The sequence below is a fragment of the Colossoma macropomum genome, unplaced genomic scaffold (genome assembly GCF_904425465.1).
Source record: "Colossoma macropomum unplaced genomic scaffold, Colossoma_macropomum, whole genome shotgun sequence".
Taxonomy (NCBI): Eukaryota; Metazoa; Chordata; class Actinopteri; order Characiformes; family Serrasalmidae; genus Colossoma; species Colossoma macropomum.
The window spans coordinates 36,794,884-36,811,932 of record NW_023494802.1 but is presented as its reverse complement, the minus strand read 5'-3'; the positions used below and the strand labels follow the sequence as shown (position 1 = coordinate 36,811,932).

The window sequence follows — 17,049 nt, the reverse complement described above, 5'->3', positions numbered from 1 at the left end:
TGCCCTTGGGGTCCTTTGTGTACAGTGCACAGGTCACTCCTTCTGCAATAGCCCTCTACATCCTGCTTCAGCTGTCCCCAGTAGAAGCTCTTTTGGAGGCGGCAAAGTGACCAGATCCTGCTGAGCCATGCATGGCTTAAAAATTCCGCCTGCAGACCCACTAGGCCTGACTTTCAGCCATCTCTTCTTTCCAGTCAATGGCTCAATCCAGACCCACTGTAGGTGAAGAGTGTCAAACTTGGCCAATTAACCCTTTTATGTGTGGAGACAGGACAGCCTCCTCCCAGTGGGGCCGTTGCTGTGCATTCACCCACTGCCTCATGGGCTGCAGGTCTGGGTCCAGCATTTGCTGATCACAGCACAGCTTTGTATGGTCACCCTGCGTGCCACCTTAACCTGTACACCTTCCACTTGTCTCAGCTCCTGCTCTCTGACTTCTCAGTGCTCACAGTACTTGCATGCTTGTTCACTACAAGGGGAACCAGGACAGGGCATTAGCGTTACTGTGCCACTCACCCGCACAGTGGGCTATAGTGAATAGCTCTGCAGCTTCTCTAGCAACAGGCTATCTGCCTCTCAGACTCTCTGAAGGTCATCAGCCACTGCAAAGAGCACTGTAAAAAGTGGCTTGTCAGAGCTACTTAAAAAACCTCATGTGGTAACAAGAAATTGAACCAGTTTTATTCAACTCAAAAAATTACTTTGTTTGAAAGAATCATTCATTCAAAGTATTTATTCAGGTTAAACAAAACTAGGTAATTTACTTGTTACCACATAAGTGATTTTTTAAGTAGATCTGACAAGCCACTTTTTACAGTCTGCGTGTTTTTTACATGTTTGGAGTGCAGGGTAAAAGGTCTGCCACACAGATACTTGAAGTACCCGATAACAAACACAGTGGCCAATACTTCAGCCAGGTTGCACTGAACTACCTGTAGTAACTGAATACTAAGCTTTAGTACATAATAAGCCTTGGATTTTATGGGTTAAACAGTTATAACACACTTAAAATGACTTGAAGTGCAATCAGTTTGTAAGAAAGTAAGAAAGTGATCTTGCTTTCCTAGGTAGTGTATACCCTATTCACAGACATAACACAGACCCCACACTGAATCCCAGAAACAGTCTCCTTTTCTTGTTCCAGACTCTGGTGTCACACCCATTTACCAGCCATCACTTTCTTCAACCTGGACGTCCCAGCAGTGTGTCCCTGAGTTAAAACCCTCAGAACACAGAACACATGTGTAATGATCAAATCTCTCTGGATTTTCAGGAAGTGTTGATCTCTGTTTCCTGTTTTCTACAGCAGTGAGATCATCAGACAGGTGGAGGTCTGGATGTGCAGTGTTGGGGTCCAGAGTAACAGGGGCTGAGGAGAGAGAACACAATGAAACATCATGTTTTTCTCTCATTTCTGTAAATGTTTTACCTCTACAGACTGTTTTCTTTACTTTGAGTAAAACAGCTTTAGAGGTCGATTCCAGAATACAGATCAACTTTAATCCTGGACTAAATGTTGATGTTCAGTTCACATACACTGACTTTCATACTGATTCTTGAATGATATTTTGAATGATCTGTATGTTATCTATATGCTTATATGATATATGATCTATACATTGTACAAAAAAAGTAGATACAAAATACATTATTAAGGAAACATTTATTATACAGAAAACAACAATTTGATTTTTGCTGGAAATTCTTATAAAGTAGAAATGCAAACTTAGATGTCCCCCAGACCGAGGACAAAAAGCCGCCTTTAGCATATTAACCCAAAAAAAATAATTTACTTAAATTCATAAAGTTATTTACTGGCTAGCTAAAATTAGCATTACATGCTAGCTCTAGTGATTGTTAGCGAGAATTAGGAAACATTTAGAGCTAAAGATGAGTTTGTACATCCTCACATGATCTGTTCTGTCATGGGCAAAAATCGAAAACACTCAATGGGATAAACATGGGAGGGATATTAAATGCTACTTTTTTGTTGAAATTGTAATAATAATAATAGTAATAATAATAATAATAAAAAGTGACTTCACCTTATATCACTATGTAGTTAATATATTCACAAGAATTACATGATTAATTGTTTCTTTTTGGTCATTTTAACGTTTTCAAAAAATAGAAATGAATTGATATAAAATTTATTCTTAAATGTAAAAAAAAACCCATCAGCTTTTTAAATTGATTTATTTGTGTCTAAACATTGATTCTTCTTTCTTTCACTAAAGTATATTTTTGTCTCCACTCTTCACATTTTATCTGAGTGAGATTTCTGCACAGTACAGTATTCATACTTTCACTTAAGTACAGTTTCAGTGTCCTTTTTACACCCTGAATAAAAAGAACATGATAACATGTTACTAATAGTTTATAAACAGTGTGTCATTAGTGCAGAAGCAGACTGTGTGTGAGAGATCAACCCTAAGAGAAACAGAACTTACTGTACTGGAGAATCTCCTGTAAGTTCTCCCACACTCTGAACTTCAGGTTGGAAAGGTGTTTCACTACATTGATCAGAGCTCCTGATGTCTTCTCTGGATCCTTTGGTTTGAGCTGAGCTCTGAAAATAGAAGATTGTGTGAAATATATCACTGTAGAAACTTTACAGTCTGTAATTTATTTGACTAAATATCAATATTTTATGACATTTATTGTCTCGAGTCAATAATTCTGTTGTTTGTGTTAAATAAATATTTCTGCTACTGTTCTCATCACTACAACATTAACACACAATCCTTATTCACCTTCATTTCATTATAATACACTCATATTTACAATAAATATAATATACTGTAGATTTAAATGTAATAATGACTTTAACATTAAATAAAATGTGTGATCTGACATTTACTCACTGTTTCTCTGTAGACTTGAAGTTCTGAGAGGAGAAATAATGATAAAATTATGAGACTTTTCAGGTATAGTTCATATGAAATTTTGGGAAAAAATAATGTCTCTCGACCGCACTGTTTAAACACAGCAAACGCTGACAATCCCACAGTATTGAAGAGAAGAATGTAAGTGAGAGAGAGAGTGAGAGAGAGAGAGAGAGAGAGAGAGAGAGAGAGAGAGAGAGAGAGTAAAGTTAGTCTTACCTGTAAGAACAGAACGTCCTCAGCTTCCATTTCCTTCTCTATTTGTCTGATTGTGTCTGAAAGAGATGATATTTCTCCATTCAACTCCTCAATCTTCCTCCTCATCATCTGACTCTTCTGCTCCTCTTCCTCCTTCAGTGCAGCTATCCTTGCTGTTTCTTCATCTCTTAGAAACTGGTGAAGCTTCTCAAACTCCTCCTTTATCTGCCTCTCTGTGTGCTGGGCCTGCGTCTGGAATGAGAGACCATTAGGAAACACAAACTCTAACAGATGATCTACAAGCATTTACCACCTACAGGAGAAGTGGACACTCATCAGAAACATGACCTCAGAAACATGTTTCACAATTCAAGATGATGTTTCACCTTAATGTGAGCTGCTGTTTGGTCATCGTCTTGTTTAGCTTCCTCTAAGACTTTCAGGTTCTTCCGTAGAGGCTCCAAAGCAGACTTGATTTTGTTCTAAAATTAAAAAAACAGTTTAGCTAAATGCATTCTCTTCAATTTGAAATATTTGAACTCAACATATTAATGTGGTTTCAGAAGGTGCAATTGCTGAGAAGCTTTACAGCTCAGTTAATTCAACAACAGATTTCTGTAACACTTGTAACGACTCCTGTTTATGGCTTAATTATTCTAGGCTTGTAAATCATCAGTAATTTCTGCCCTGAAACCACATATACTGATATGATTAACCTTCAACATACGTATGAGGTTAACTGATAAAGATTTTATACATTTCACTTCAATCATATTTTAGATATCAACATAATACAACAGATTTCCTACCTTAAGGTCAGTCACAGCTTCATCTGTTGGACAGAACTCATGATTTTTGTCTTTCTTTGAAGTCTGACACTCCACACACACAGGCTGCTGATCATCCAGACAGAAGAGTTTGAGTTTCTCATTGTGCAGAATGCAGAGCTCCTCAGACCCTGCTGAAGATCTCTGACTCCTGCTCTCTAGAAGAGACTCACAAAGGTTCTTCAGTGCAAGATTATTGAGAGGTTGGTCTTTAGAGGATATTCTCCTACAAACTGGACATTCTCGAGACCCCTTAGTTTCCCAGAACTTCTGCAGGCAGGTTTTACACACACTGTGGCTACATGACAGAACAACAGGATCCCTGAAGATGTCACAGCACACAGGACAGGAAAAGTCTTCTTCTGAAAGAGGGTTTCTAGCAGCCATTTCCTCCAACTGCTGCTGTGCTGTTCCTCTGTAATGGCTCCTTTAGTCCAAACTCCACTTTCTCTTTTAGGACGTCTGTAATGATCAGAGCAGCACAGTTTTTCACGTAGCCCTTCAACCCACTGAGTGAGATTTAGCTCCTTTCAGAATCACACATCAAGAAACAAACACAAACAGTCACTGTTTAAAAGCTCCTCATTGGTGCCTCTGAGTGAAGTGAATGTAGAATGAAGAAAGATCAGAGTGACAATATGAAATTTACTCCCTCCAGCAGATAGAGGAGGTGTAGAGGAGGAGAAGCTTTAAAAAAGGAGGAGTCAGTCAGATGCTCAATTCTAACTGTATGTTTTCTACACTAGAAGGCAGCAGTCATTAACAACCTGAAATAAGGAGCTCTCATATTAAAGTGGTTAATGTATAATTCACTGTAAACAAAGTTTTAAGTGCATGCTCCTATATTTACCAAACTTTCCTTATTTTAATACATAAAAAGGGAGCTTCAAAATTATGCTTAGATAATATTGAAATAATACTAGTCTGTGTTCCATTTTAGTCAGTGGTGTTATCACTGGTTGACATGAGTTTCTCTAAAGATTGTTTATAATTGTTTTGTTCTGCAGGTTTTAACACTGTTAACTTTAGTCATTAAATGTAGGTTGCAATGTCTTTAATGTATTTTTTTGAATGTCAAAGAAATGATAGCTTTAAGCAATTTAAAAAAATTTAAATAGTTGTCAAAAACATCTGATCACGTAACCAGGGATGCATCGATACCATTTTTTTCAGAGTACGAGTACACATTTTTAGTACTCGCTGATACCAAGTCTGATATGAGATATCACTATGAGTTTCTTGTAGGTTTAGTTTCTAGTTCAGTTCGGTTTTCCTTTATGTTGCTCCAAAACAAGATGAACTTAATTAAGTGCAACCTACAAGATGCGCCTCTTGTACTGGTAACGTTAACCTTTACTGGACTGTGCTGATAAGTTTTTGTGAACTAATTTCAATAACTTCTGTTAAACTCCTGTTACAGGTATATGAAAATTAATTCCAATAACTTTAGAACAGTTGACCAATTTGCTCCAAAACAAGTTGTACTTAATCAAGTGCAACCAGCACCTCTTATACTGACAATGTGAACATGTGTCAAACTGTGATAAGAGTCTGAATAATGTGCTCTCTACACAACACTACAGCTCTCATATTGGTAGCTTTAGCCTCAGTTGAATTCTGGTGGTAGTGTTTTTTTTTAGTAACTTTAGTAACTTTTGAATGTATGTAATTACAGTGTTAATCCAGGACCAGTGTTCCTGGTCCTGGAGCCTCTGTTCACAGTATCATTAACACGGGTGCTCATAACAGTCACAAGCTCTCTTAGTCGGTCAAGAATCACTTCCACACAAAAACCAATTTGGACAGAACTAGCAGCAGTTGCTAAAGCTAGCTCTGTATTGTAAACAAGCATTCTCACTCAAGAACCGCTGAAGTTTAGACTTTCACTTCTTCTAAAGGAAATGCAATTGTAAAAACACAACTGAATTAGTATTTTTGTGATCTGAATTTGAATAAAGTCTGGAATATGCTGCCATATTTACAGGTAGCTCTGTGTATAAAACTCTAGGTAGGATTTTTTGATAGCCTAAATCACCTTGTCAACATTACAACTATGAAGGTGAAGTCAGCTTCTTTTTCACCAGCTTCTTGTTTGAATTTTCCTGTTCCACATTAAATGGTGCAGCAGATAAATTCTGGCACCTCAAGTTGCTGCATTTAAGGTGGAATGGGAAAATCCGAACAAGAAGCTGGTGAATAAAGACAACTTTAGCCTCCTATTGAAACTACAGGTAGGATAGTTTGATAGTCTAAATGTCTTTATCAGAACATGTTACCAGCATTACCAGTGTGCTGACCTGTACAGAGAGTTCCAAGAGGTTGGTAATTCTCCCGTTTTCAATGTCACTGGAACATTTAACACGATGCCTCAATAAACTATCATCCTGATACGTGTTTATTATCCTATTCCTGGTCCTATTCCTTATGGCTAAGAGCCGTAAGTGCTAAGAGCCATAAGTGCTAATGACAGCTAAGCTAACTTGAAGTTACCTTAAAGCAGACAATAATGGAATTTATTTGTGTTGACAACTGAAGGCTCCAGGTGTTCATTAAAAATAAAGAATTTGGCTGTTGACACAACAGCTGTATTCCTATTTGTCTCTTATGCATCTATGTCTGCACTGCTTGTGCATGAGCCTCACTTTAGAACAGTGATTTACAAGAGAAATCTTATGTTTATTTGAATATGTTTATCTAAAAAATAATCACACTCAATTTTATTTGCCTTTGGTATCAAAAATGGTATCAAATTTCAATGTATTTCAAAGTATTATATCGAGGTTGAAATTTTCAGTATCATGACAACATTAACTCTAAGTAGCCGATCTAGGATCAGAAACTATTACTGTTTAATATTGTGTGCTTAGTGTTATCTTTTAGTGGCTGATGACCAATGAACTGATGCCCCAATTCAATATAAAGGGAATAAGGGCATTCAGGGCCACTAGGCTCTATGCTGTAATCCATGGTAAGTGTTATTCTGTAACAAAAATAATAATCTTTATTACAAAAAATGTTCACAAATTCCAACGTCTCATGTCATCCAAGTAGTGGCTAAAATTCTCAAATACGCCCCAGATAGACGTGGTGGAGGAGGAAGGCTCAAATGATGAATATTGTGTGTGAGTGTGTGTGTATGAGAGAGAGAGAGAGAGAGAGAGAGAGAGAGAGAGGTCTTGTAGAGTTTGGTGGTTTGGGGCTGTTTTGGTGGCACTTGGAGGACAACTTTAGCCATTTTAGCAGATTGGTTTTAATACTATGGCTGTTCAGTGTATTTTAGAAATTGATTTAAATGTATAAAGTCTAAAATCTAAAACAATGTGATTTGTCATATTCGTTGAATTAAATATAAATAGATATTAATCAAAACATGTTTCATTCATTCGACTTTGCAACTGAAAGTAATGTAATTTTTAAAAAAGGCCCAAAGTACTAAATAAATGCAGTTAAATTCTACTTTAGTCTCACATTGCATATATTTGTATATTTGTACTGCTTTTCAGAGCATCTTCAAACTTATTAATATTAGCTGGTTGTCACTGGATACACAAGCTATAACTCATCTGTAACTGTTATCAGACTTATATATTACGTTCTTTTTGTTTAGACATAGACATGTGATCTTGTGAACACAGACTTATCTGTGGTGTGAAACATTAAATACACATACACAAATGACTAAAGAAAATATGGTGTTTTTCCCAGCATTACATCATGCCTTTACGTGAAAACCCAATGTTAAAATGACATAAATAAGACGTCAAACTGACCTAAAATTACCTTGGTGAACAACCACTGTAAGGGCCTCGCACAGACATCAGTAAAAAGACATCACGTTCCAACCGTCGGCTGACGTCAGGGAGAGACAGCACCGGACTTGATGTCATAAGCCCTGAGGAGTTCTGTTATGCCCAGGAGGAAGATATTGAACTCTCCTGGGTGTGCAGTTGGACACTGGAATGGACAGATGTCAGACCACAGGAGCCCACCACCAAGGCACTTCAAGTGAATTGGGACAGGCTCAGTTTACATGAAGGGCTACTTTTTTTGAGTGGGAGGAACCAGTGCCTGGTAAGTTTGTCGGGCAGTTGCGGTGCCACGCAGCCTGCATAACACTGTGCTGAGTGGGTGCATGGGGCAGCTAGTATGAGGCACTTTGGGGTGAGCAAAATAGAATAGCTGGTAGAGAGGTTCTTCTGCCAGTTTGGCATGCCAGGGGAGTTCCACAGTGACCAGGGTCACAACTTTGAGTCAAGTTCGGTCCTGCTGGCTTGTCATTTTGCTGTGTAAATGCTGTCCAGGTTCACTCTGGCTCTCCTTGTGTTCGGCCATGAGGATACCCACGGAGTTGGTTTTGGGAGCACGGCAGGGTTGAAGGAGGGCAGAGTTACTGGAGCGGAGTATAAAGAGGAGCTCCGTAGAATTTTTTTTTCTACTCTGTATTTAGTATTTTGCTTGGGTGTGTTGTCTTTATTTCAGTTTTTTTTCTTTCTGTTTTGTTTTTAATCTGTGTAGCACTTTGTAATAATAATAATAATAATAATAATAATTTGTGCGTGTTAGGGGTATATCTGTATGAAAATAGACTGGACCACTAATAGTCTTCATACTGTTTATTCAACTAATTTCAGTAAGAAAAAAATGATTATAAACATTCAGACTGTGCAGTTGGTCACCTTGTAATACATAACTCTGATCGTCTTGAAAAATAGAAATAAAAAAAAATTAATTTGTTCCTCAGCACAACAGAGTTCAGAAGAATAGTATGGAGGAGAGCAGAGAGACCAGCACAATGAGGAGACTCGTCTTAACATCTGCAGCGCTGTTACACAGGTTCCCCTCACAGCAGCTCACGTCTCCAGTGATTCCAGCTTCCTCTATGTTCGATGTATCCTCAGCACAGAGACTTCTGCTCACACATCCTCTCATAGTCATTTTAACACCACCAGAGTTAACTTTGAATGTCGAGAGAGAGGGAGAGAGAGCGAGCGAGAGAGAAAGGCAAGTTAGCTCAATATATACATTAAAATGAATAAAAGGCAAAAATTAAAATTATCACAATTATCAAAATCCTCAATGTCTTCTTGTCTCATAAAAGATCCTAAAAGCACTTACAATACCATGCAAAAGTATTAGTCACCCAAGAAAAACGTTCAACTTATTTATTCCAGCAGTGAGTGTGTCTCTGTAAAACCACTAAAAGCAAAAAAACTGAGGGAAGAAATTGTGTAAAAGTGTAAAGATATTGAGGAAAAAAAATTATTGTGACAAGCTCAAATCATTAAGTAATAACTGTGAGAAGCCCAATTGGATGGTGACTGTAAATGCTCGTCTTTTCCAAGGAGAAGTTTGGAATATTTAAACCAAACACTGACACACATGAAATCGCAATGTCACAATGCATTTCAATCTTTGTTCACTTATATTTAGTGTTTTTCAACAAATTATTGCTTTAGGCTGATATTTAGCTTCACATCATTCATTCAGATTCCTGAGGCTTCTGCACACGACTGCCTGCACCCCAGAACAGTCAGGAGTTTATAGTCACTGTAGTAATAAATTACTCCAAATATAATAAAATGCCTCATGCAGTTCTTCAGGACTGAAAGTTTGGGTAACACTTTCTATGAATGTCACCTTTGTAAGCATCTATAAACACATTCATAACATGTTATAATGCATTCATAAGACATTATAAACATAGCTATAAATATTTATAAAAATGCACTATACGTTATAGCCATGTTTATTATGCATTATGAATTGTTAACATAATACATTATAAATGCTGATCATAACAAATTATAAGAGCTCATAAGTTTTATTTGTCCGCTCTAAGTAAAGTGAACCGTACTGTACTAAAGCCTCCTCCAGTGTTAAGAGTGAGGCTACAAGTTGAAATATTTACTGGAGGATTTACTGAAACACTAAAACATTCACAATAAAGCGCATTACAGGCTTCAAATGTCAGAGTTTAAACTAGTGCTGCCATCAGTGTTTTACCCAATGTGGGAAAGGTAATGTTCACCACCGTTAGCTTGGTATTTGTCTTTACTTTATGCTCTCCAAGCTGGGACTGACTTCTTTGGCACTGACAGTATAACATGTTATCGACACTACTTATAATGCATTATATTAACAATTCATAATGTATCATAAGCATGGCTATAAAGTGTAATTCAGTGTAATTCTTTTTTATAAATATTTATAACCTCGTTTATAATGCCTTATGAATACATTATAACATGTTATAAATGTGTTTATAGATGCTTACAAAGGTGACATTCATAGAAAGTGTTACCAAAGTTTGGTTTCCTCTTGATGTGCATGAATAAGGCTAAAAATATGTATAAAAGAACAGTCTAGAGTTATAGATCACCTGTGGCACTGATGCAGCGATCTTGATCTCCCTCACACCTCACGGTGTCTGAGCATCCATCCTCATTACAGGCATAACATATCTTCCCATTTGGAGACCCTTGTGGCAAAGCTGAACAGGTAAACAAGCAAAGAGAAGAGGTTAAACAGGATACTTTCTGCAGTCCTGCAGTTCAGGGCACTTTATGGCAACATCCCTCCTTCAGTATTCAAAGCTTTTACCTGGCACTTTCTGTGTGTTGCAGAGAGCAGTGCTGCAGCATTTTGAGTTGAAGGTCATTTTCATAAGTCCCAGGTTTAGGCTCCCAGTGACACACTGCCCTGCTGTTGCACATGTCTTTGAATGTATTTCATGTTTTTGACCCCCTAGTGAACACAGCCCATGGTTAAGTGGAGAGATTTCTGACTGAGTCTCATTCTTTTGTGTTGACGTCTTTCTTACCAACGTTCAAGACGGCGGTTTTGCTGTCACACTGATCTGGACACAGTAAGTCAGGGTGTCTGTGCAGTGTCCAAACAGCTCTGGTATGCACTGATAACACCTCAGTGCCAGCGCTAGAGAACAGAGACAATCCGGCATGAAAAACAGATCCAGTTACGTGAAGAGAAAGTTGGTGAGCCCCCAGTACAAACTCCTGCTCACTATTTGTTAGGTTATTGCCTCAAGACTTAGTTTTTTAAGAAACCTATTTATCAACACTTCAGCAAGGGGTAATCAGATATTCACTGATATCCTTAAACTTTAACTTTTAAAAATATAAGTTATAAAAATTGTCATTTAAAACTAAATTGCCAATTCTAAAATTGACTACATCTAAAATTTCCCATACTGTACTGTATGTCATGTTCCATACCTTTAGAGAAAAGCACACAGATGAGTGCCAGTGTTACTTGCAGCTTCATTGTTGGTGGAGGTGAGAAATGTGAAAATGTGCTAAAAGCAGAACTGGATCAAATAAAAATCTAATCTAAGGTCTTCTACCTCCTAAAGTTGTGGTTTATCCTTGAAAACTGTTCAAATGAATCAAAGTTTTCCTTGCTCTGCCCACTCATGTGACCTCCCTGTTCCAGCCATTAGTGTCCTCATCTATGTCAATATCCCCTTCAGTTCTGTTGGCTGTGTACTCACAGCCTTGTGTTTCTGTTTATTTTGTCAATTATTGTACACGTGTGTCTCTCTGTTTGTGCTGAAATGAGTGTATTTGTAAGATTCTGTTTTGTGAAAAATAAAGTGAACTGTGTCGCACACTTGACAACAGGTTGGAGCAACATTACATGTTTACCAAAGAAAGATGATAAAGTGTCGACACTGTTCAGTTTTGTAAATGTTTACTCTTCTTACACAACAGCCATTTTCACCTTTGCTGGATGCATTGGAGTGTATGATCTGTGAACACTGTGAACATGCGTTCCTGCAAGAATGTACTGACTTCTTATCAAGCCTAGTCCCTCCGCTGCTACACATAAACATCATGCAAAAAATCATTTAAATGAAATTTGATTTATTCTGTATTGCTTTTTCTTTCAGTAACTATACATGTAAATATTGAGACTATCTTACTGCAAATAGGCTGCTCAGTGAAATGCTGTATTGTTTACAAAAAGTAGAAAAGGAGAGAAGTTGCTTTTGTGATTGAAGAAAAATGTTGATTTTGTTTATTATTGTTTTTGTTTGCTTTGTTTCAGTCAAAGTGTTTACTTCAGTTGATTATTACACCAGATAAAACACGTTATGTTGGGCGCTGCTGCTTCAGAGCATCCCATTCTATTGGTCAGTGCTTTACTACCAACATCCTGAGCTGACATGAACATTTAGAAGAATTTGTGTGAAATGCTGATAAATGAACAACAATAAAACTTCATGTCTGGATTATACTTTGGGTAGTTCACTCATATTAACTCCCAAAAATGCCAGGCATATTACATATTACGGCTATTTATTCCATAACCACTGGGACTTCAGTGCAAACTGGTTGAGCCATTCTTAGGCTGTGTAAGTGTGTAATAAAACTTTGAGCCTACCGGCCCAATGAGTTTTAATTTAAAGGGTTAATGCAGGTTAAATGTTGTCACTGATACAGTCTAAATCACTCTTAACTTTGTTGTGATTGTTGGTCCAGTTGTTAACATTCACAATATATTTTGTTTGTTTTTTTGTTTTTATCGATCTATGTTTGCACACACAAGAATGCTAATGCTACCATGACATGGCAATGACATTGGAGTAGCTTATTTAAAATAAAACCAAAACAAGTCATTTTTATGTCTTTGTCCAACATGCAAAAGAGCCAGAATGTTTTTGTTTGTTTGTCTTCTCCATTTTATCTGCTGGGTGATCTTTACATGATGCTGTGGAATAATATTCAATACACAACATGCATTCGGTTTATAATATAATGCAGTTTATTTCACACAGTAAACTATTAATCTCACTCAAATAACATTTCTAATGTTGTAATGATATCAGGAGTCACTCTATGACACTTTAAACCAGCATTTTATTTCCACACAGACATGTTAGGATGGAATGGTACAAACACATTACTTACAATATACATGCATATCATTGCCCCCCAAAACTAAAGAGGGGGGGGCGCTCAGCAATCACAGCGCAAAGCTGCAGTATTGAAATATCACAGAACAGAATCAAATTGTTTTATTGATTCTAGTGTTGAACATCTGGCAACCCAAGGACACAAAGCTACATAGAGTGAGAGTGAAGAAGAGCGCGGCTTGTTCAGTGGTGACCATCCCATCTAAACCTGGAGGAGGACAAATCAGCCTCTTTCCTCAATAAAGTAGAATCCTAAAGAGCGGCTCCATCTGTTTCTCTTCCACAGACTCTGACTGGGATTGGCTGAGAGTTTCAAGCTGGTGGAGCAGCTGGGAAATCTGTCTGCAGCGGAATGATGAACTAGTGTTTAGTTTGATGAGCGTCATGTAGGAGAGAATCTGAGTGTTTAAACGCTTTGCTTGGGTTTCTGCTTCATCTTCTTTGGTTCTTGTTGTTTATTTCTCTGTGTATTAAGAGACGCCAGCAGTGTGAATTCACATCATGTACTTTATCACTAAAGACTCTGAGAATGAAAACCACACAAATTATTCTGCTCTTACTGCGACACCCATTAAACGACTGGCATCAGATCAGGACATATTTTCAAAATCTGCCCAATATTTAACCAAAGTAATGTAATGACATTCTTATGATCATAATTCAGACACTCACTACCTGAATAAATGTGCATTCTAAGCAGCATCAACTTTAACTGTGCTGTTCCACTGTTACTGACGTCTTCACTGGTAAGATCCTCAGACGATAAACAGATCGATTACAGAGAAATGGTAAAACTCTCTCAGTGAAAGTGTGTGTTATAGTGTGCAGGTGTGTGTTTGTTAGAAGATCAGTGAAGGTCACTTTCCCCCTGTCCCAGTCCAGCTGCACTCTGACCCTCTGCAGCTTCTCTTTAGGTGTGAGGGAGAGAGCTGACTTTCTTGGACAGCGAATCCAGTATTTATTACTTTTTTTTCTGTATTTATCAAATAATTTATTGATTTGACTGTAACCTAGACTCCACACTGAATCCCAGACAGAGTTTCCTTTTCTTGTTACAGACTCTGTTATCACACCCAGTTCCCACCCATGACTGCCTCCAACCTGGACGTCCCAGCAGTGTGTCCCTGAGTTAAAACCCTCAGAACACAGAACAGACCACCACTCATCAAATCTCTCTGGATTATCAGGAAGTGATGATCTCAGGTTTCTGTCTTCTACAGCAGTGAGATCATCAGACAGGTGGAGGTCTGGATGTGCAGTGTTGGGGTCCAGAGTAACAGGGGCTGAGGAGAGAGAACACAATGAAACATCATGTTTTTCTCACATTTCTGTAAATGTTTTACCTCTACAGACTATTTTCTTTACTTTGAGTTAAACAGCTTTAGAGGTCGATTCCAGAACACAGATCAACTTTAATCCTGGACTAAATGTTGATGTTCAGTTCAGTGCAGCACTAAATATATTTTTATATTACACTAAAGTATATTTTCAGCTCCATATTTCTGCACAGTACAGTATTCATACTTTGTAGTTTCAGAGTCCTTTTTACACCCTGAATAAAGAGAACAATGATAACATGTTACTAATAGTTTATAAACAGTGTCTCATCAGTGCAGAAGCAGACTGTGTGTGAGAGATCAACCCTAAGAGAAACAGAACTTACTGTACTGGAGAATCTCCTGCATGTTCTCCCACACTCTGAACTTCAGGTTGGAAAGGTGTTTCACTACATTGATCAGAGCTCCTGATGTCTTCTCTGGATCCTTTGGTTTGAGCTGAGCTCTGAAAATAGAAGATTGTGTGAAATATATCACTGTAGAAACTTTACAGCCTGTAATTTATTTGACTAAATATCAATATTTTATGACATTTATTGTCTGGAGTCAATAATTCTGTTGTTTCTGTTAAATAAATATTTCTGCTACTGTTCTCATCACTACAACATTAACACACAATCCTTATTCACCTTCATTTCATTATAATACACTCATATTTACAGTAAATACAATATACTGTAGATTTAAATGTAATAATAACTTTAGCATTAGATAAAATGTGTGGTCTGATATTTACTCACTGTTTCTCTGTAGACTTGAAGTTCTGAGAGGGAAACAGAAAGAACATTGTAGTTAAAAGTGAAGAGACTTTTCAGGTGTTTTTCATATGAAACCAGCACTGTACACTGATTGCTGAAGCTCCCTGCTTGATCCAGAGGAGGTTATTGTTTAACAGGCCGTATTGTTGACTGTAAGAACTACATTACCCAGAATGCCCTGGAAACTTAGAAGGATTCTCTTACCTGTAAGAACAGGATGTCCTCAGCTTCCATTTCCTTCTCTATGTGTCTGATTGTGTCTGAAAGAGATGATATTTCTCCATTCATCTCCTCAATCTTCCTCCTCATCATCTGACTCTTCTGCTCCTCTTCCTCCTTCAGTGCAGCTATCCTTGCTGCTTCTTCATCTCTTAGAAACTGGTGAAGCTTCTCAAACTCCTCCTTTATCTGCCTCTCTGTGTGCTGGGCCTGCGTCTGGAATGAGAGACCATTAGGAAACACAAACTCTAACAGATGATCTACAAGCATTTACCACCTACAGGAGAAGTGGACACTCATCAGAAACATGACCTCAGCAACATGTTTCACAATTCAAGATGATGTTTCACCTTAATGTGAGCTGCTGTTTGGTCATAGTCTTGTTTAGCTTCCTCTAAGACTTTCAGATTCTTCTGTAGAGGCCACAAAGCAGTCATGAGTTTATCCTGAAATTTAACCACAGTTCAGATTAGTGTATTCACTAGCTGGAGAGAGATACTAGCAAGTTTTGCTCTCTGCCTCAAAATCAGGAGATTTTTTCATTCTTTGTCCAATGGAGAGCAATATTGCTGTGTTAAACATTTACATTACATTGACAATCTTAATTTTCTTACTGATATTTCACTTGTGACATTTGCTGTTTGCCCTGAAACCACACCCACTGACTGACCTCACCTTCAACATACAAATGAATCTGGTTCTCAACTGAGAAAGATTTCATACATTTTGGTTGAGTTACATTTTAGCCACCAAAATAATAGGATGGTAAAAAAGTATCCTACCTTAAGGTCAGTCACAGCTTCATCTACTGGACAGAATTCATGATTTTTGTGATTCTTTGAAGTGTGACACACCACACACACAGGCTGCTGATCATCCAGACAGAAGAGTTTGAGTTTCTCATTGTGCAGAATGCAGAGCTCCTCAGACCCTGCTGAAGATCTCTGACTCCTGCTCTCTAGAAAAGACTCACAAAGGTTCTTCAGTACAAGATTATTGAGAGGTTGATCTTTAGAAGATATTCTCCTACAAACTGGACATTCTCGAGACCCCTTAGTTTCCCAAAACTTCTGCAGACAGGTTTTACACACACTGTGGCTGCACGACAGAACAACAGGATCCCTGAAGATTTCACAGCACACAGGACATGAAAAGTCTTCTTCTGAAAGAGGGTTTCTAGCAGCCATTTCCTCCAACTGCTGCTGTGCTGTTTCTCTGTAACAGCTCCTTTAGTCCAAAGTCCACTTTCTCTTTTAGGACGTCTGTAATGATCAGAGCAGCACAGTTGAGAATCAGCCACCGTAGCCCTTCAACCCACTGAGTGAGTTTTAGCTCCTTTCAGAATCACACATCAAGAAACAAACACATACAGTCACTGTTTAAAAGCTCCTCATTGGTGTCTCTGAGTGAAGTGAGTGCAGAATGAAGAAAGATCAGAGTGACAGTACGAGATTCACTTCCTCCAACAGGTAGAGGAGGAGGAGCTTTGAAAAGGAGGAGTCAGTCAGATGCTCTATTCTAACTGTGTGTTTTCTACACTAGATGGCAGCAGTTCAGTAATAACCTGAAACAATGAGCTTTTAAATGAGTCAAGGTGATCAGTTTCTAAACAATCTTTCACTTCAGTTCATTTCAGCAATCAGCATCCAGGTCTTACAAACTAAGCATGTAATCTATGGGAAAAAGATTGATTTGATATTGAAAATATGTTTTGGCTCATATTTCCTCCCTATTTCATGAACAAATTTACTTGAATAATGACACAAATTTTGACTGCAATTTCTTGTGATGTTTCTTGTTGTTTGTGGTCTTCAGCTACTCATTATTATTATTATTATTATTATTATTATTATTATTATTGTTGGTGGTGGTGGTGGTGGTGTTGTTTCTCTT

At 37.9% G+C, this 17,049-nt stretch overlaps 1 protein-coding gene, 1 long non-coding RNA gene and 1 pseudogene across 2 annotated transcripts; all 3 read right to left on the bottom strand.

The window, feature by feature from the left end:
* Positions 1–1,079: 1,079 nt before the first annotated feature.
* LOC118822913 lies at positions 1,080–4,400 on the bottom strand (annotated as a pseudogene).
* Positions 4,401–8,508: 4,108 nt separating this feature from the next.
* LOC118823062 lies at positions 8,509–11,387 on the bottom strand. Its single transcript, XR_005008492.1, has 4 exons — positions 11,143–11,387; positions 10,511–10,843; positions 10,290–10,400; positions 8,509–8,865 (listed from the first exon to the last, which is right to left on the bottom strand). It is a non-coding gene; the product is annotated as an uncharacterized LOC118823062 (long non-coding RNA).
* A 1,379-nt stretch (positions 11,388–12,766) lies between these two features.
* On the bottom strand, positions 12,767–16,630 carry LOC118823017 (zinc-binding protein A33-like). Its single transcript, XM_036592384.1, has 7 exons — positions 16,527–16,630; positions 15,939–16,418; positions 15,507–15,602; positions 15,142–15,372; positions 14,920–14,942; positions 14,506–14,624; positions 12,767–14,125 (listed from the first exon to the last, which is right to left on the bottom strand). The coding sequence occupies exons 2-7, from the start codon at positions 16,341–16,343 to the stop codon at positions 13,551–13,553; spliced, it is 1,449 nt and encodes a 482-aa protein (XP_036448277.1). The 5' UTR covers positions 16,344–16,418; positions 16,527–16,630; the 3' UTR covers positions 12,767–13,550.
* Positions 16,631–17,049: the final 419 nt, after the last annotated feature.